General features: G+C 50.7%; 2 protein-coding genes across 3 annotated transcripts; one reads left to right on the top strand and one right to left on the bottom strand.

Moving 5' to 3' along the window:
* Positions 1-4,155: 4,155 nt before the first annotated feature.
* Positions 4,156-5,248, bottom strand: LOC114807392 (defensin-A4-like). Its single transcript, XM_029053112.2, has 2 exons — positions 4,971-5,248; positions 4,156-4,505 (listed from the first exon to the last, which is right to left on the bottom strand). Exons 1-2 carry the CDS (start codon positions 5,158-5,160, stop codon positions 4,396-4,398), a joined length of 300 nt encoding a protein of 99 aa, XP_028908945.1. The 5' UTR covers positions 5,161-5,248; the 3' UTR covers positions 4,156-4,395.
* Positions 5,249-14,021: 8,773 nt separating this feature from the next.
* Positions 14,022-19,488, top strand: LOC103168722 (defensin-A3). Of its 2 annotated transcripts, XM_029053113.1 has the most exons (3): positions 14,022-14,221; positions 14,718-14,838; positions 19,264-19,488. In XM_029053113.1, exons 1-3 carry the CDS (start codon positions 14,050-14,052, stop codon positions 19,268-19,270), a joined length of 300 nt encoding a protein of 99 aa, XP_028908946.1. In that variant the 5' UTR covers positions 14,022-14,049; the 3' UTR covers positions 19,271-19,488. The 2 variants fall into 2 exon arrangements, with proteins under 2 accessions (XP_028908946.1, XP_007661568.1); XM_007663378.3 differs by lacking the exons at positions 14,022-14,221; positions 14,718-14,838 and adding an exon at positions 17,700-17,927.
* The last annotated feature ends 767 nt before the right edge of the window (positions 19,489-20,255 follow it).

The following is a 20,255-nucleotide window of genomic DNA, read 5'->3' as shown; positions in this document are numbered from 1 at the left end:
CCTTCCTATATCCAAGACCCTTCCCCACCTTCTTTGGCTACTGCTGAAAAGGCAGATTTCTCTCTGGGGCTGACCAGGCCTCAGAGAGAAGCAGCATTGCCTAGTGGATAGAGCACGGACCTGGAAGTCAGAAGAAATTGGGTTCTAATCCTGGCTCCACCATGCTGTTTGGAGAAGCAGATGGCTTCTCTGGGGTCTGGCCCCACGGGATAGTCAGACCTCTAAACAGGTCATCTAATCCATCCCCCTGCTTTTTGAGGGCATCAACCTTGTTCTTCAAAATCTTCTAGGAAGGAGGTAGCACGGTTTTCCACTGTAAGGAATGGGAAGAGTAGGCACAGTAATGGTATTTACTGAGCACTCACTGGGGCAGGGCACTGTACCGAGTGCTAGAGAATGCACAACTGAAGATGGAAATACGTTCCCTGCCTACCCAGATTGGGACACAGGTAGGACCTTTTTGGATTGACCTTCCTGTGACCCCTCAATGGATAATTTAGAGCCTTCAAGAAAGTGTTCGCAAACATCTTCTCTCATGCAGTTTGAGCCAGGAAATGCCAATGTGTTTTGTAAAGGAGACTGTGCAAGTCCAGGGAAAGGGTGGCCGGAATGTGGGCTGGAGGACTCATCTGCTGTGGATGCTGAGGGTCGGGAAGAGACAAAGTGGAAATCTGGTCCTTGACAACTGTGTCTTCGTGACCTAGTGCCTTGTTTCCAATACAACCCGGGTGTCGAGATACCTGTGTCCTTATTCACGTCGCTTCCAGGATGTACCTGCCTCCTCTTAGACATATTGGGTCCGTGAATGTTCCCGGTCTAAACCCCCCTTTTCCGCTGCTCCTCCTCCCCTCCCCATCACCCCAACTTGCTCCCTCTGCTCTACCCCCATCTCTGCCCCACAGCACTTGTGTATGTATATATATTTATTCTATTTAGTTTATTAATGATGTGCATATATCTATAATTCTATTTATTCATATTGATGCTATTGATGCCTTTTTACTTGTTTTGATGTCTGCCTTCCCCCTTCTGGACTGTGAGCCCGTCGTTGGGCAGGGACTGTCTCTGTTGCTGAATTGTACTTTCCAAGCACTTGGTACTGTGTATGATTAAATGAATTGAATGAATGAATGCGTGTGCCCTTGAGTGTGAGCGTCGGTGGGAGAGAATTCCTTGCACACATTCCTGCTATGTCTGAGTGTGTCCACTAATGTTAGCACTGGTGAGAGAGAATCCCTCACACGCATGCATATTGTGTTTAGGAGTGTATCCATGAGTATGAGCACTGGTGAGAGTGAATCCCTCGCCCACATAGACGCTGTGTCTGTTCATGTACGAGTGTGAATGTAGGCAAGAGAATCCTTGGCCCACGTGCACGCTGTGCCCGTGAGTGTGTCCAAATAATCAATCCATCAGTGGCATTTAGTGAGTGCTTTCTTAGTTGCAGAGCACTGTACTAAGTGCTTGGGAGAGTACAATGCAACAGAATTAACAGTCACATTCTCTGCCCGTACGGAGCTTACCGTATCGAGTGAGGGGAAGGGGTTAGGATTAGTGTTAGCATCAGTGAGAGAGAATCCCTCCCACACATGTACGCTGTCTTTGAGTGTGCCCGCGAGTGTGAGCCAGAACTTCACTCCCGGATCAGGAAGAAGGTCTGGGGTTCCCTAGCTCTGGAAGGAAGGTGAGTTACTAGAGAAGCAGCGTGGCTCAGTGGAAAGAGCCCGGGCTTGGGAGTCAGAGGTCATGGGTTCGATGTCAGCTGTGTGACTGTGGGCAAGTCACTTAACTTCTCTGTGCCTCAGTTACCTCATCTGTAAAATGGGGATTAACTGTGAGCCTCACGTGGGACAACCTGATTACCCTGTATCTACTCCCAGCGCATAGAACAGTGTTCTGCACATAGTAAGAGCTTAACAAATACCAATATTATTATTATTATGACTATTAATGTCCGGCTCACGACAGAAAACAGCAGCACTAAATGCTATTTATTGAGCACCCGCTGGCCGCAACGCTCTAGGAAAGCAGTAGGGGGAGTGCTGACTCTTAAAACGAAACAACTTGTTCCATTAATAATAATAATAATAATGTTGGTATTTGTTAAGCGCTTACTATGTGCACAGCACTGTTCTAAGCGCTGGGGGAGATACAGGGTCATCAGGTTGTCCCACGTGAGGTTCACAGTTAATCCCCATTTTACAGATGAGGTCACTGAGGCACAGAGAAGTTAAGTGACTTGCCCACAGTCACACAGCTGACAAGTGGCAGATCCGGAAGTCGAATCCATGTCCTCTGACTCCCAAGCCCGGGCTCTTTCCACTGAGCCACGCTGCATTAATGAACAGGTGGGTTTTTTGAGCTCTTAGTATATGCAGAGCACTGTACTGTAAGCACTTGATGTCCACATTCCCAGTAGGAGGGTACAACCCTGGACTAGAGAAGGAGATGGGAGGGCAAAAGGTTTGAAGCACTGCCATGCTCCAACCCCTAACCCAAACCCAGGTCTTAGCTAAAAGATGTGTAGACACCCTCAACCCCATTCCCAAGACCAGGATTCTGTCTCCAAAGGGGGCACAGGGACACTGGGGGGAGATGGTTAGAGATGGACCATCCCACACCCCTAACTCTCCCATCACCATAACTGACTCTCCCTTAGTGACCCAACACAAACCATCCCACATCCCTAACGCTCCCCTCTCCATCACCGGCTCTCCCCCACTGCCCCAGTGTGGACCATTCCACACTCCTGACTCTCCCTTCTCCACCTTTTGCTCTCCCAGTGACCAGCATGAACAATCCCAAGCCCCTGATTCTTCCCTCTCTATCTCCATTCCAGGCTGCACAGCTTTCTGTGGGAACAGACACCCAGTCTTTGGGGGAAAAAGGGTCTCCTGCTGTTCATTCTGAACCTGCTGCTCTTCAGCTTCACTGGGGCTTCTCCTTCATCCCATCAGGGTGAGATTTAGGAAACAACAATTTGCATTTACCCTGTCCTTCCACTTTACGGTTTATAAGCTTCAATCCTGTCTGTCCGTCAGGCTGGAGGTAATAGGACTCATTCTTGCCAACCCTTGCCGTAAATGAAGCCCAGGAATTTACTTGTATCCACCCCATAGTTTAGTACAGTGCCTAGCACATAGTAAGTGTTTAACAAATACCATTATAATTATCGTTATTACTAATCAGTCAATCAAATTTATTGAGTTTGTACTATGTGCAGAGCAGTGTTTATAGTACAACAGAATTAGTGGACACATCCCCCTCTCAGGAACTCATGTTTCCTCTATTTTAGCTTGCTGCATACTTCTTTTTTATATATAGTATTTGTTAAGCACTTACTATGTGCCAGGCACAGTACTAAGCCCTGCGGTGGATACAAGATAATCAGGTGGGACACAGTCCCTGTCCCACAGAGGTCTCACAGACTTAAACCCCATTTTACAGATGAGGTAACTGAGGCTCAGAGAAGTTAAGTATTTTGCCCGAGGTCACAAAGACAAGTGGCGGAGCCAGAATTACAACCCAGGTCCTTCTGACTTCCAGGATGGTGTGTTATACACTAGCCCATGTTGCTTCTCAACTTGCTTTCAAACTGCTGCAAATGCATTTGTATTTGTACAGAATGCTAGGTTGTAATCTGTAAACTTCTTGAAGGCGGTGATCATGTACTCTCCCAAATGTTATGCCTAGAATAAGAGCTCACTTAACCTATCTGCGCCTCAGTTTCCTCATCTGCAAAAATGACAATTCAGTGCCTGTTCTTCTCTCCACAGATGGTGAGTCCTGTGTGGGATAAGGACTGTGTCCAATCTGATGAGTCTGTATCTACCCCAGTATTTAGCACAGTTCTTAGCACATAGGAAGCAGTTAGCAATTTTTAAGCTATTTGTTAAGCACTTACTGTGTTCCAGCTGCTGTACTAAGCGCGGAGAAGGATAATCAGGTTGGACACAGTCCATGTCCCAGGTGGGGCTCACAGTCCACAGTCTTAATCCCCATTTTACAGATGAGATAACTGAGAGACAGAGAAGCTAAATGATGTGCCCAAAGTCACGCAGCGTACAAGAATGCTGGAGCCAGCATCGGAACCCAGGTCTTTTTGACACCTAATGACACTGTCCATTAGACAACACTGCTTCTCAACTACCACAGTTATTATTATTATCGTTTTTATTAAGTGACAGATTGACAGAGGTGGGTGGGAACAGAGTAGAGGAGGATCTTAGACCCCCAGGAAAGAACATAATTCTTCTGGGACTCCGAGAGGGTGAAGATCTGTCTTTTGCAATTCCAGGGCTTGAGGTGAGATGTGTCTCATAGTAGAAGTACAGCAGGGAAAGGTGGGTGATTCCACTGGAGGTCCGGAAGTGGCCGTTGGCTGATGTAACAGGCTCAGCACCTACAGCAGAGGCGTCTGTTACTGTTGCAGGTCCCCATCTGGGCTTCTGGACCCAAGCAGTTTGGCTTACAGCGACAGAAACAGCTCCTCGCCTCATGGACACCTGCCAAAAGGAGAATCCACGGGTCCCGGTTGGCTGCTCAGCAAGCCCTCAACCCGTGGATCCCAACCCAGCTGGGGCCCTGGCTGGAGAAGCCAGCCGCTGACTGCCCACCCGTCCAACTGGCACAGAGGGGTGAGTGTCGAAACTGTGCAATGGGGACTAGGGGTGGGGGCTCTCAAATCAAATACAGACAGTACTGCACCACCCCTCCCCTCCACCCCTAGATCATGGGGGAGAGGAGGAGGCGAGAAACAGCAGGAAGAAGACCAGGTGGAGGTGACAAAGAGGAGGAAAAGGCAGGTGGGAGGAGGAAGAGGAGGAAGAAAAGGAAGAAGAGGAGGAGGAGCAAGAGGGGACAGTGGTCTAGAGAGTGTTAATCAGAGGTTGGAATGGTATTAGGGCAGCTCCCCATTCCCCCTCCCTGGCCTCCAACTTCCCCACCCCCGGGACTTGATCTGCTCTTACCTAGATAGGGGGTCTTGAGCACGAAGCTCTGAGGAGCATCGGTGTTCAGCGACAACTGGTCAGCCCCAGGGACTCTGGCCATGTCCACTTGTCCATTCTGGACCAGGAACTCTTCCCTGACCTCAGCCCCCTGGACCAGGGTCCAGGAGACCAGGCAGAGGACAGAGCTGAGCAGGTAGAGGATCTTCATGTTGGTAGCTTCGGGGGGGCTCTCCTGGTCACCAGAGGAAGCTGATGGCAGGAAGCCGATGATCTCTGGAACGGGGTCTGAGCTGGCCCAGATTTATACTGGGGTGGCCTAGAGGGGCTCAGAGGCGGAGTCTGGGTGGGCGGGGTCAGGGGACCCGGAAGTGTCCCAGACATCCCTCTTATGTCGTTGTGATGACCAGGTCTGATCTGGACTGGTCAGTGATGACCTCTCCCACCTTCCATATGATGACCCTTTATCTCCAGAGATCACCAGCCCTACTGACTTCCCATCATCTCCCTGAGGGGGGAAGACATCCAGAAACGTGACCTGTCTGTCCATGTGTGACTAGGGATTTAGGGATCTTTTCCATTCTGCAGCCCAGAATGGAGATGAAGAGGGAAGAATCAGGGGTGTAGGATTGTTAGATGTTGAAAGGTGAAATGGACCTCGGAGGAACCGCCCCCTCCAGAACCGTGAAAGATGTTCAGAGGGATGAGAAACTCTGGGTGGGGTTGAGCTTACTACTCCTTGAAACATGAGGAGGAGGTGGAGGACGAAGAGGAAGAGGAGGATCCTTAAAGAAGGTGGTGGGGGAGGAGGAAGGGGAGGATTAGGAAGAGATGGTGGAGGAGGAGAAAGAGGAGGAGAAGGAGGTGAAGGGAAAACCATGACTGCAACTGCTCTGGGGTTCAGACAGTCAGTCATTCAGTCGTATTTATTGAGTGCTTTCTGTGTTCTGAGCACTGTACTAAATGCTTGGGAGAGTACAGTACAACAATACACAGACACATTACCTGCCCAAAGTGAGTTTACAGTCTAGCCTCATATTTGGCCACTTCCCCGGTCACCCTCGAGGGGAGACAGAGAGAATGATCTAGATTGGGTGAGGGCCATGATCACCCAATATCCCACTGTCCATCTTCCCCGATCTGGCCCCTCTTCTCTGGCTGGAGACTAACCAGGTTTAAAGGCCTCAGATGGGCAATCACTGGAGGTTCTTGAGGAGTGGGGAGATGTGGATTGAAGGGTTATTTTGAAAAATAATCCGGGCACAAGAGTGAAGTATGGATTGGAGGAGGGAGAGACCGGAGGCAGGGAGGTCAGTGAGGAGGCTGATACAGTACAGTAGTAAAAGTGGGAAATGATAAGTGCTTGGATCAGTGTGATAGTTTGGAAGGAGAGCAAAGGACAGATTCTTGAGATGTTCTGAAGGAACGATAAGGAGATGGTGGAGGTGGATGAGAAGAGGAGGAGGGGAAGGTGGGGAAGAGGAGGAACAGTGCTCTGCACATAGTAAGCACTCAATAAATAGGATTGAATGAATGAATGAAAAGAGGACGATAGGGAGGGGAAGGGTTAACCGGGGGTTAGCATGGCATTTAGAAAACAGTGCACTGCAGAGTGCCTTTCCTGAACTCTACTGGAAGGCAACCAGAATCTGTCCCCACAACAGCAGCTCTATATTCCACCCCCACTTCCAGCCCCTACCTCTCCTAGCCCCCACCTCCCCCAACCCCAGGACTTGGCCCTCTTTCATCTAGAGAGTGGGTCTCGAGCACGAAGCTCTAGGGAGGCATCAGTGTTTCGCATCAGCTAGTCGGCCCCAGGGCTCCGGTCATGTCCACCTGTCCATCCTGGTCTGGTAGCTCTTTTCTGACCTCAGCCCCCTGGGCAGCCAGGCAAAGGACAGAGAAGAGCAGGCAGAGGGTCCTCATGTTGGTAGTTGTACAGAGGTCTCCTGGGCACCGGAGGGGTGGCAGGAGGCTGACGATCTGTGGAACAGGAGTCTGGAGTGGGCCAGGACTTATCCCGGCGTGGCCCGCAGAGGCCCAGAGGCGGGGCCTGAGCAGGCACTGTCCTCGGGGACCGGGAAGTGGCCCCAACATCTCTCTGTTGCCTCTGTGATCCTCCTGCTGGGGCGGCACCAGGTGTGACTGGGACAAGTCTGTGACGACCTCTTTCGCCTGCCATCTGCCAACCGCTTATCTCCAGAGGTCACTGGCCCTGCTCACCTCCCATCATCCTTCTGGGTGGGGCAGACTTTCAGGCCTTGACCTGTCTGTCCATGTGTGATGCCCTCCTTCTTCATATCCAGCAGACAACAACTCTCCCCCTCTTCAAAGCCTCACTGAAGTCACATCTCCTCCAACAGACCTTCCCAGACTAAGCCCTCTTTTCTATTCTCCCACTCCCTTCTGCATCCCCCCCACCCCACATCACTCAAGTATAATTTATTTATATTGATGTCTGTCTCTCCTCTAATTAGAATAATAATGGTACTCATTAAGCACTCACTATGTGCCGATCACTGTTCTAAGCGCTGGGGTAGGTACAAATTTATCAGGTTGGACACAGTCCCTGTCTCACATGAGGCTCACACTGTTAACCCCCACTTTTTACAGATGAGATAACTGAGGCTCAGAGATGTTAAGTGATTTCCCCAAGATTATAGATCCGACACAAGGCAGAGCTGGGATTATAATAATAATAATAATGGTACTTTTAGTTGCTTACTATGTGCCAAGCACTTTTCTAAGCACTAGGGTAAATACAAGGTAATCAGGTTGTCCCAGGTGGGGCTCACAGACTTAATCCCCATTTTACAGAAGAGGGAACTGAGGCACAGAGACGGTGACTTGCCAAGGTCATATAGCTGCTAAGTGGCGGAGCCGGAAATAGAGCCCGTGACCTCTGACTCCCAAGCCCGGGCTCTTCCCACCAAGCCTGTGCTTTTTCCACTAAGCCGAGCTGCTTCTCTAATCTGTGAGCACAGAATGCATCTGTTCATTGTTATACTGTATTCACCCAAGTGCTTAGTGTAGTGCTCTACACACAGCAAGTGCTCAATAAATATGATTGACTGACCAAGAATCTAGGATCTCTTTCTTTGGGGTCAGAGGGTTAAAGGTGAATTGGATTTAAGGGAAACACCCCCCCCCCCAAAAAAAAAACTATGGAAGATCCTCAGAGAGATAGGAAACACCAGGTGTAGAATTTCCCTGCCCAAGCCTGTCATCCGGAACTTTTTAAAGGCGAAGATGAGGAGGGCTGGGAGAACAGGAAGTCAAAAAAAGACACATGTATTAAGGCAGGCAAAGGGGATTCATCACGGGGCTTTAGCCTCCTAGGTATCGAGACATACAGATGTTGTTTTCTTTTATTACTTGCTTTTCTTCTTGGCTGCTGCTGCTCCTTAAGAAGGTGAGGGTTTCTGGGGTGTACATTCTGTTATACTGTACACTCCCAAGCGCTTAGTACAGTGCTCTGCATACAGTAAACCCTCAATAAATACAACTGACTGGTAGATATTGTACTCTCCCAAATGCTTGCTCATAGTAAGTGTGCAATAAACTCCAGTGATAGATTGATTTCAAAGTCTATCTCCCCCTTTGGAGCAGAAGTGTCTTGATCCCAATAACCCAGTGTTTTTTATTCCTGTCTGAAAGGATATTCATAAAAACAATTCCATGATCAAGTAGCAAAGTAAATATGTACTGATAATAGAAAGGTTTTGAAGTAGATTCTTCTGTCTGCATATTTAATCTTCAAAGTCTTATGTTTCGCGGTTTGTTCAGAATTGACAGCTTGTGCAAATGGAATACAGATCTAGCCTCGGTTAAAGGTCAAACAGCTGAGAAATGGGTTTTTAAAACTCTCCATTCAAGTAGGTTTCAAAGGCAGAGGGTGTGCGGCAGGGAGATGCATCTACCAGCTCTGTTATATTATACTCCCCCAAATGCTTAGTACAGTGCTTTGCATTCAGCAATTGCTCAGTAAATATGATTTACTGAGTGGTCCACCCAGTTGGCCTCTGGACTGTCCTAAACTGTACTGGCTGAGCACAGCTCTTTTCTCTGGAACACTCAGTATTGCTTTTCTTGTGGTGCTGGTTTTCTTGTGTTATCTTGCCAACTTTGTCCTTTCAAACTCCCCTTATGTGTCCATTGCAATCCCCCTTTTCCTCGTCCCCAACTTGCTCTCAGATCGTGAGCTTCCTGGAGAACATCCTGGTGTTCTTCCCCAGCACTTAGCACGGTGCCATACACAGAGGAGGCTTCCAGTACAGCACCATGCACACACTTGACACCCAGTACAATGCTCTGCCCAGAGTCAGCATCCAGTGCAACACCCTGCACACAATAAGTACCATTTTACTCATGTTGGTGCCCAGTATAGTGCTCTATATACAAAGTGGGAGCTCACTATATACAGTAGGAGCTCAGTAAGTACTTTTGAATAAATGAATGAGTGAAAAAGGAATCAGGATCTCAATGAAGGAAACAATGGGAGTTCCCACAATGACAGCCACTGATAAATCTCAGAATTTACTGTGTGCAAAGCACTGTACAGAGCACTTGGGTGAGTACCATAAAATTAGTAGAAATAACTTCTAGGTAAGTGGAATAATTGCTCAACTAGTAGAGTGTGGAAATCAGTTTGTACAAAAGCAAGATGAGAGGTTGTGAGTCCCTAGGTGCTGAGTTGATAGAAGGGAGGAGGTACTGGGGAGAAGACGGATTAATTGAAGAAAGCCCACTGGAGGAGGACATTTCAGGAGGGCTTTAGGGGTGATCTGTCACATTTTAAGTGGGAGGAAGTTCCAGGCAAGAGGAAAGGAGTGAGCCTGGGATGGTAGTGGGGAGACTTGAGAAGGAGGTGCAGAGAGAAGGTAGGATGTGAAGGAATGACGAGTACAAGCTGGGGTGCTTTTGGAGAAGAGAGTGGAGAGGTGGGAGGGAAAGAGCCGACAGTGTTTTAAAGCCAGTGATCAGGAATTTCTGCTCTATGCCGAGGTGAACGGATAACCATTAGAGGTTTTTGAGGAGTGGAAAGATTGCCCAAAACTCTATTTGGGGGAAATTAGATGTGCAGAAGAGTGAATTATGGATTGGAGAGGGTAGAGTCTGGAGCCAGGGAGGTCAGTGAAGAGAAAGTTGTCAAGGTGGGATATAAAAAGCTCCTGGGTCATGGTGGTGACTGGGATGGAGAAGAAGGGGACAGACCTGGGAAATGCTGAGGTCATACTGACCAGTGGGAAATCTCAAGAGGTAGTCGACACATGACATATATCCAGAGGTGGGAGGGCGTGGAGATCAGAATTATGTCTCCATTTGGAAGAACCAGGTTTTCAGAGAGCCTTGAATTTAGTTAGGGTGGGTTGGACCAACAAGGAACTTATTCAACATGCCCAGAACGCGCTAAGAAGTGGAGGTTTAGAAGAACGAGTCTGAGGTTTCTATGCTGGTAGAGGATTTATTTTAGGCACTCAATTAGTAGCCACTGATTTATGGTTGCAACTCTTAAGAACTGTTTCTCTGCCTTCTCGCCTCTGCGGCCTCAGTAGAGGCAGCAGATCCGTCGACGTCTGCTGCAACGCCCCTTACGGACTTGCCGAGCTGCGCAAATCCGCCTGCAAACACAGGAATGACGCTTCACCCTGGGATGACCTGCGGGGAGGGAAGACTTTCAGAGTCATGTACTCATTCTCCCCTACTTATTTAATGAGGGCCAAGGAGTGAATGGACTCCAGATCGGACAGGAGACTTGCCCTGCTGAAGATACTCTTCTGTCTGGCCATCGGACCCAGGCCCAGGGGGCTGAGGTCAAGGAAGAGCTCCCAGCCCAGGATAGTAATAATAGTAATAATTATTATAATAATAGTGATATTTGTTAAGTGATTACTATGTGTCAGGCACTGTACTAAGCACTGGGGTGGATACATGCAAATCGGGTTGGACTAATCCCTGTCGAGCATGGGGCTCACAGTCTTAATGCCCATTTTACAGATGAGGAAACTGAGGCACGGTGAAGTGACTTGCCCAAGACCACCCAGCAGATAAGTGGTGGGCTCGGGATGATCTTCTGACTCCCAGGCCCGTGCTCTATCCACTACACCATGCTGCCTCCCAGGATGGACAGGTGGGTGCCTTCAGGGACCTTGGAGCTGACCAGCTGGGGAGTAGCATGGCCTTGTGAAAAGATGACAGGCCCGGGAGTCAGAAGACCTGGGTTCTAATCCCACCTCTGCCACTTATGTGCTGTGTGACCTTGGAGAAGTCTCTTCAGTTTTCCAGGCCTCAGTTCCCTCATGTGTAAAATGGGGATTCAATACCCGTTCTCCCTCCTACTTAGACCATGAGTCCTTTATAGGACCTGATTTTGTACCCACCCCAGGGATTAGTACAGTGCTTGGCATGTAGCAAGCACTTAACAAATATCATTATTTGTTGATTATTAATTAATGATGATGGTAATAATAATAAGACCTGCAGTGGTATATGTGTGGCTCTGATTGGAGGCAAGGGCACGGCCTGGATGACTGCTTTGTTGCTGGTGTCTCCGATCTTTGCCATAGAATCTCCCAGGAACAGCCAAACCACCATCATCACCTCCAACCACTTCTCTGGACTTTGGCTGTTGCCTTGGTTTCAGACATCACAGTTCTCTGCCTCTGTCCTGACTTGGCACAGGCACTCAAAGAGCATTTGTGTATGTGAGTGTGTGTGTGTATGTGTAGGGGTATTGTTCCTTCTCCATGGGAAGCATCTAATCCCCTCCACCGTCCAGCTTCTCCTTCAGCACTGGGGAGACCAAGGAGACTCAGGCCCAGGGAAGCAGGTTTTTTAAGGAGATGCCTCCCTCTCCTGAGTCCCTAATTTCCCCTGGGCCATTGATGAGCCCGGGCAGGGCGGGGCAGATGAGAATCCCCAGGGTCTGAATCTCTGCCTACGCAGAAGGGGTTGGACAGGTCCAAGGCTATCTGTTCCGGGCAGTAGGGGGTGACAAGAGTGGGGATGGGGAGCAGGGGTGTCCTCCATTCACAGTTAAGGAGGTCTATCTTGATGGGGAGGTAAGGGAGGAGGGCTGCGTGGATGGCTCTGGTCCCGTCCCTCCCCCTGCTCCATTGCCCACCACCTCTCTGGAGCAGTTCAATATGCATTCTGGGTAGGGGGCAAGAGGTCCCAGCCAGGGGAGGAGGGGCGGGGCATGAGGGGGCTCTCGCTTCCTAGTCCAGGAGAACCCCTTGTTTGAGTTGGTCCAGGTGTGGTGGGGAGACTCACGATCAGCTGGACCAGCAGAGCGTTTGGGGGATTCAGACTGGGAGCTGGAGAGATGCACAGGTGCCAGAGAGATGGGTGGTGCACACAGCCTTCCCCCACTGCCACCTGCTCCCTGGACTCGAGGGCTGCCTAGACCCCTGCACTCCCATCACTGAGCTCCAGTGTCTCCCACACCCCAGCCTTCAGCTCCCTTTCCGACTCATTCTTACCTAGAGTGAGGGTCTTGAGCGTGAAGGACTCGAAGTCATCAGTGTTGAGCGTCAGCTGGACATCCCCATTGTCCCCAGCAATGTCTACCTCTCCATCCTGGGCCGTGAGGTTTTCCTCGACCTCAGCCCCCCGGGCCTGGGTCCAGGTGACCAGGCAGAGGACGGCAAAGAGCAGGCAGAGGGTCTTCATTTTGGCGGCTCAAGGGGCTCTCCCGGGCACTGGAGAGGAGGCAGAAGGCTGATGATCTATGAAGTGGGAGGATGGAGTGCACCAGTATCTATCCCGGTGTGACATGGAGAAGGCAGGAGGTGGGGCCTGGGTGGGCGGTGTCCCTGAAAGGCACAAGGTCTCACCTGGACTGGTCAGCGATGACCTGTCCGGCCCACTGTCTGTCAACCCTTCATCTCCAGAGATAGAGGGTCCCACTGACCTCCCATCTTCCCTCTGGGTGGGATAGACTTCCAGATACATGGCCTGGCCTGAAAGCGGTTTCAGAGGATTTAGCAGAACCTTCTTCCGGGACCAGGTGGCTGATAGGTTAATTGTCCCAGGGGAAACTTTCCAGAATATTTTCCCCACAGAATAAATGAGTGCTCACTGGGTGTGGTGCACCAAACATTTGGAAAAGTACAAAACAAACAAGTGACACATTTCCTGCCGGCAATCTAATGGGGAGACAGATATAAAAGTCATTCCAAACATTGAAATAAAAATAAATAATGGAACGTACAATTGAATAAATGCATATTCATAAGTGCTGCAGGAGACTAAGAGTAGGTATATATAAGTGCTTGATAAGGATGATGTGTTGATGTGACTTGGATTTAATCAATCGTATTTATTGAACACTTACTGTGTGCAGAGCAATGTACTAAGCATTTGGGAGAGTACAGTATAACAGTGTAAGAGACACATTCTCTGCTCACAACAAACTTACAATCTAGAGGGACAGACATTAATATAAATAAATAAATTACTGATATAATAAGATGCTGGGAATTAATCGGGGAAGGGACATAGGAGGGGGTGGGTTTTCAGGAAGCCTTTGATCCGAGGGATTTGGAGGTGGGTGTTGAAAGCTGGGGGAACCTCTGTGTGATTCTCTGGAGACCAGGCGGAAGGGGTCAATATGGCAACATGGTGTCCTAAAGGCCCCCAGTTTTCTCCCCAGTACCACTGGTAGATATTGGAGGGAAAATGCTGGGGGAATTTCTCCCTTCCCTGAACCTTGCAGAGAAGACTTGGGTTTGTGGGTCATGTCTGCCTGGGGCGGTGGGGAGCTGTTTTTCTCTCTCTCTGGCCTCTCTGAATGAGGTGGCCGGTCCATCAGCTATCCCCACTTTGAACGGGCCAGCCAACTGCCAGCCAGCTGCTGGGTTGCAGGGAGAGGAATCCCCCTGAAAGAGATAACCAAGAGCAAACAGGGAGGGTCCCCTGCTGAAGGGGGAGTTGGCCCGGCGCGGGGGGGGGGGGGGGGACATCTAAGAAGACATCAAAGAGGGTGGGGCCCTGCCTCGCCACCCAGCTATAAATCCCAAGTCTCCCTGTCCTGCCCACCAGAGCACCCAGCTCCCTCCTTCCTTTCCTGAGACCCTGAGACTTCCACTCACCTGCCACCATGCAGACCCTCAGCTTCCTCCTGGCCCTCCTCTTTCTGGTTGCCCAGACCCCGGCCCAGCCCACTGGGGAGGGAGAGAAAGGGGGCACAATCCAGGAACCAGAGGCCACGGAGGCCCAGGATACTGCCGCCGTCCTGATGGCTGCTGGAGCAGCAGACGGCGATGACTCGGGTGAGGGGTAGGGGGGACTTCGAGGTCTGCAACCCAGAGCCCACGGTCCGGGGATGAGCCGGTCCTGTCCGCTGGGGCTGGATCCCGGACAGGGAGCCGGGGAACCAGTCCTCCCGGGGCCGGGAGTGAGGACAGGGACAGGAAAGTGAGGTCGCTGGCGCAGAAGGGTTGGGGTGGCCGGGCTGGGCCGTAGACGGGGAACTACCATGGCAGGGGGCGAGGGGCCAGAAAGAGACAGGGATAGTGCTCAGCGCTCCTTAAGGAAGACCAAGAGAATGTGGGGCAGCAGCAGAGGATCCAAAACTAGGAGCGTCTGGCTGTCGGTTGGATGGCTGCCCAATTCCCCCCTTGCCCGGTCAGAGGCATCAGGCTCCGGGCCCCTGGAAGGGAGAGATGATGGCAGAGAAACCCAAATGGGAGAAAATAGAAGGGAAACCCTTCTCTACTCAAAGAGCAGGGGCAAAATGGATAATCTGGGCACCTTCTTTTTCCACAGATACCAAACAGCTGGACACCACCTTCTGCAGATGCAGGGTATCTTGCAACATTTTGGAGAAGTATTCTGGGAAATGCGAGCTATCGGGCCGGACCGCCAGGATTTGCTGCCGTAAGATCAAGTGAGGAGTCTTTCTGAGTCCCTGTTCCCCATGGAACCTCCATGTTTCTCCCTGTCTTTGACCCCCATGACTGTGTAAAAGAGTTTGTTGTCATATTGTACGGTTTGTTGTTATATTGTACTCTCCCAAGCCCTTAGCACAGTGCTTTACACACAGTAAACACTCAATAAAAGACTGAATGAATAAAAAGAGCTTGGGATGGACGATGGAATTTATACTATAATGGCATTTGTTAAATGCTTACTATGTACTGGACACTGTACTAAGCACAGGAGGAGATGCAAGATAACCAAGTAGAACAGCGTCCCTGTCCCACATGGGGTTCCTGGTCTAAAGGGAAAGGACACAGAAGAGAGAAACAGAGTAGTCTAAGGGAAAAAGCCTGGGCCTGGGAGTCAGAGGACATGGGTTCTAATTCTGCTCCGCCACTTGCCTGCTGTGTGATCATGGGTAAGTCACTTACAGTCTGTGTGCCTCGGTTCCCTCACCTGCAAAATGGGGATTCAGTACCTGTGCTCCCTCCTATTTAGACTGTGAGCCTCATATGGGATCTGATTAACTTGAATTTACTCCAAACCATAGAACGGTGCTTGGCAAGTAGTAAGAGCTTAACCTATACCAGTATTAGTATTATTATTAGAAAGGAGAACAGAAGCCCAAGGCAAATTCTTTGCCCAAAAGGATCTTCCACTCCCGGGAGGGGTGGGGATGATCTACAAAGATTACTGAAGCCAGTTCTAGGATCAATCTATTAATCCTCATGGAAATTTTTGCAAAATCCCCAAACACCACTTTCCAGATTGAAGTGAAGACCGGGATCATGTCTCCCCAGAGGATTTAGTGGGATGCCGGTTGAAGCCCTACTATCTCTGAGTTGTAAATGGTGGCGGATGGGGATTGGTAATGGCCATCCTCATTTCCTGGACGGTTGGGAGGGCGACCAACTGTCACAGCAACGCTAGGTAGGGACCGGAGCCGGCCACAGGCTCTGGATTAGGAAAGTAGCAGCGATGGCAGAAACCAGGGGAGTTGGGACATAACTCCCCATGGAACACCCCGTCCCAGGCCGAGCACCAAACCGAGGATGACAGCCGAGTTGGGACATAACTGTAGCTAGCTTACTTCTGGAGAAAGAATTGGAAATCTGGGTTTCAAGAATTTGGGGCTCCTTGAAACTACCCTTCCCCAAAGCCACTAGAGGGAAGGTTGGGAGAATTATCTGAATCAATGGCGGGCTTTCCCAGAAAGACCTGAGAATCTGTGTGGGGAGCTGCTTGACTCTCTGTCAATCTGAGCAAGATGGCCAATCCCTCCATCAGTCAATCCATCAATAATCCATTCGCCGATGGTATTTACTGAGCACCTCCTGCAGGAAGAGCATGGGAAGGTGCAGTTGCATTCCCTGTCCTCACAAGCCTTACGATCAAATGGGTGGACACAAACTGTTCACAGACACTACGGCTGATGGGAGCAGTTGTGAGGAAGGATCAACACATCATCCTAATTAATGATATTTATTGAGAGCTTACTGCGCAGGGTAGTGCATTAAGCGCTTGGGAGAGTACAATAAGATAGGTCGGTAGACACGTTCCCTGCCCACGATGAGCATACAATCTAGCGGGGAACATAAGAATATAAATTAACCGAGGTCAGCTGGGCAGCACAGGTCACACCGGATGGATGGGTGTGATGTGGGTTCGAATCCTGGCTCTACCACCTGACAGCTGTGTGACCGTGGGCAAGTCACTTAACTTCTCTGTGCCTCAGTTACCTCATCTGTAAAATGGGGATTAACTGTGAGCCTCATGTGGGACAGTCTGATGACTCTGTATCTACCCCAGCGCTTAGAACAGTGCTCGGCACACAGTAAGCGTTTAACAAATACCAACATTATCATTATTATTATGTGGGAAGGGGGAATTGAATCCCCCAAATTGAGATGGGTAAAGGTGTCATCAACACCGTCAATGCTGCTGCACGTGGTAGCTGAGAGGAAACTGGGAAGACCTGCTGCTGGTTGGGCCTGGCCCACAGAACAGATGGCATTCATTCATTCAGTCATATTTATTGAGTGCTTACTGTGTGCCGAGCACTGTATTAAGCTCTTGGAAAGTACAATTCGGCAACAGACAATCCCTACCCAACAACGGGCTCACAGTCTAGAAGGGGGAGACAGACAACAAAACAAGTAGACAGGCATCACTACTATCAAAAGAGATAAACAGAATCATAGATAAATGTACAGCATTAATAAAATTAATAGAGCAATAAATATGTACAAATATTTACAAGTGTTGTGGAGAGGGGAAGGGGCTAGAGCAGAGGGAGGGAATAGGGGCAATGGGGAGGCGAGGAGGAGCAGAGGGAAAGGGAGGGCTCAGTCTGGGAAGACCTCCTGGAGGAGGTGAGCTCTCAGTAGGGCTTTGAAGAGGGGAAGAGAGTGAGTTTGGCAGATGTGAGGAAGGGGGGCATTCCAGGTCAGAGGTAGGACGTGGGCCAGGGTTCGACGGGGGGACAGAAGGGAACGAAGCACAGTGAGGAGGTGAGCGGCAGAGGAGCAGACTGTGCATGGTGGGCTGTAGACAGAGAGAAGGGAGGTGAGGTAGGAGGGGGCAAGGTGATTGAGACCTTTGAAGCCAAAATGTCAGAAGGGCTGGGACCAGCCAGACTCCACGGAGTCCCCCCGATGGCAGTCATCACACCTCCTGCCCCACCCCTCCATCCCTTCCCCTCTTTCCTGCCTGATCTCCCCTCAGCCATGTCCCAATCTCCTCCAGCCCTACACCCTTCAACTCCTCCCCCCTCAGCCCTGCCCCCACCATCTCAATATAAGTCCTGTGGCCCCCCATCCCCCCACCAGAGCACCCAGCTGCCCCCCTACCCTCCCTGGTAACCTCAGGGCCCCCGATCACCAGCCGGCATGCGGACCCTTGGCCTTCTGCTGGCCCTCCTCTTCCTGGCCGCCCAGACCCCAGCCCAACTCATGGGGGAGGAGGCAGAAGAGGCCACGGGCCGACCAGAGGCCACAGAGGCCCAGGAGGCAGCAGCCGCCCTGATGGCTGCCAGAGCCGCAGACCGCCATGTCACAGGTGAGGAGAAGATGAGAGAGCCGGCGCCCGTGGTCTGGAAATGAGTCAGCCCCTGACCGCTGGGGCCAGAGCCCAGACAGGGAGCTAGGGAACCAGTCTACCCAGGGCCTGGAGCGTGGACAGAGACAGGAGGGTGGAGACAAAGGAGGCAGGAGGGTCGGGGCAGCCGGGCTGGGTCATGTACGAGGAACGGCCATGGGAGGGGCCGGAAAGAGACAGGGAAGGGCACGGTGTGGGGAGGGGAGAGGCCAGAGCGCAAAGAAGGGCTCAATCCATGGAAGCAGCATGGTCTGGGAGAAAGAGCATGGGCCCGAGAGTCAGAACACCTGGGTTCTAGTTCCAGCTCCAGCTGTGTGACCTTGGGCAAGTCACTTCACTTCTCTGTGCTTCAGTTATCTCATCTGTAAATTGGGGATTAAGACCATGAGCCCCATGTGGGACATGGACTGGGTCCAACCTGATTAAGTTGTATCTACTCCAGCGCTTAATACAGTGTCTGGCACATAGTAAACATTTAACAACTGCCACTAATATTTAAAAGAATCCCCTGAGGCAGTCAGAACACTTGAAGGAAGCAGTTAAGCAGTGTGCCCTAGTGGATAAAGCCTGGGCCTGGAAGCTGGAAGACCTGGGTTCTAATCCTAACTCCACACTTGCCCTTGGGCAAGTCACTTCACTTCTCTGTGCCTCAGTTTCCTCAACTGCAAAATGGGGGTTCAGTGCCTGTTCTCCCTCCTGCTTAGACTGTGAGCCCCATGTGGGACAGGGATTGGGTCTGACCTAACTTGTGTCTAACTCAGCACTAGAACAGTGCTTGGCCCACGGTGATAGCACCCCGATCCCATAAATAAAAGGAAGACCAAGAGAGTTGGGGCAGTGGAGGGGTCAGGGTTAGGACAGTCAGGATTGCCTGATGGATGGCTGCCCAATTCCCTCACTTGCCCAGCCGTAGGTTACCGGCCCTGGGTCCCCAGAAGGGAGACAGTGGCGGCGAAAGCCACAGGAGAAGCAGCCTGCTCTAGTGGAATCAGAAGGATGAGGATTCTAATCCTGACTCCACCACTTGTCTCCTGTATGACCTTGGGCAAGTCACTTGACTTCTCTGGGCCTCAGTTACCTGACCTGAAAATGGGAATTTAGCCTGTAAGCCCCACTCTGGACATGGACTTTGTCCAACCTTGTTCCTACCCCAGAACTTAGTACAGTGCCTGGCACACAGTAAGCACTTAACCAACTCTATTTAAAAAAAAAAAGGAGAAAAAGGAAAAGAGACCTTTCCCAACTAAAGAGTGGGGGCAAACTTGAGAATCAGAACATCTGTCTCTTCTTTCCACAGACCCTGAACAGCAAAGGATCATCACTTGCTCCTGCAGGACATTTTGCTTCCTTGGGGAGCGAATCTCTGGGAGATGCTATCAATCAGTCTTCATCTACAGGCTTTGCTGCAGAGGCTAATGAGACGTCTCTCTCACAGTTCCCATCCCGCGGGGATGCTTGTTACTGCTTTCTGTCCTCAACCTCCTCAACTGTGTCTCTGACCCAAATATAGTCCTGCATCAGATTTGTGTGTGCGTGTGTCTCCATCCTGGGCCCCTCCTGACCCCAGGAGTTTCCCGTGGGACCTGGGGGGGAAAATGGGGTGGATTGAGGTCAGGTGGTCCAAACCCTACTGTGACTCGCCCTGCATTTCCAAAGTTGGAGTTTGACACCGGTGATGACCTAGCCAGACAGGGTCCATTCCGGGACTCCACTAGGCACTCTGAACTGGCAGTGGTGTGTTTCCATGTTTACAACCCCTCCGAACCACCACCAGTTCATACCCAAAGGATGCACCAGCCAGACATGGTGACAGTGCCGAGCATGGCAGAGCTGGGTTCCCATTGTAACCTCTCAATACCAGCAGAGCTGTGTTTCCACAATAATTGCTCTGAACTGGTGAACCTATGTCTCTATAGTGACATCTCTAATCGCACAGTGCCATGTTTCCGTGGTAACCGCTCCGAGTGGGCATTGTCACGACCCCCAGCCCCTATATCCCTTCCCCAAGCTACACCGTATTTTCCCCATGCGGGGCATCAACAGCTCAGCAGAAAGATTGGTCTGATCAGATGTCTAGAGGTCATAAGTCCACAAGATCATAGGATCCCAGAGGTGGGAGGAAAGGTGGGGGACAATCAGGACACTCATTCCAGACCCCCAACAGGGCTCCAGACAAATCCCTAGACCCTCCCTGGGCTTTCCCCCACTGCACAAGCTGCCTCCCCGTTCTGCTCGAAGCTGTATCGTCTCCTGCCCCAGGTTCCTGCAGGGGACAGGAAGAAAGTTTTC

This window comes from Ornithorhynchus anatinus, chromosome X2, assembly GCF_004115215.2.
Source record: "Ornithorhynchus anatinus isolate Pmale09 chromosome X2, mOrnAna1.pri.v4, whole genome shotgun sequence".
NCBI lineage: Eukaryota > Metazoa > Chordata > Mammalia > Monotremata > Ornithorhynchidae > Ornithorhynchus > Ornithorhynchus anatinus.
The sequence above is the reverse complement of the archived record's forward strand: the minus strand, read 5'-3'. Positions and strand labels throughout refer to the sequence as shown.

What these genes read in the sequence shown, in the direction of transcription:
- LOC103168722 (XM_029053113.1), top strand. Translation starts at nt 14,050, where the DNA reads ATGCAGACCCTCAGCTTCCTCCTGGCCCTCCTCTTTCTGGTTGCCCAG. An exon ending in AGCAGACGGCGATGACTCGG is followed by an intron (nt 14,222 to 14,717) that starts GTGAGGGGTAGG and finishes CTTTTTCCACAG; the next exon opens with ATACCAAACAGCTGGACACC.
- LOC114807392 (XM_029053112.2), bottom strand. Translation starts at nt 5,160, where the DNA reads ATGAAGATCCTCTACCTGCTCAGCTCTGTCCTCTGCCTGGTCTCCTGG. An exon ending in GCTCAAGACCCCCTATCTAG is followed by an intron (nt 4,506 to 4,970) that starts GTAAGAGCAGAT and finishes TCCTTTTGGCAG; the next exon opens with GTGTCCATGAGGCGAGGAGC.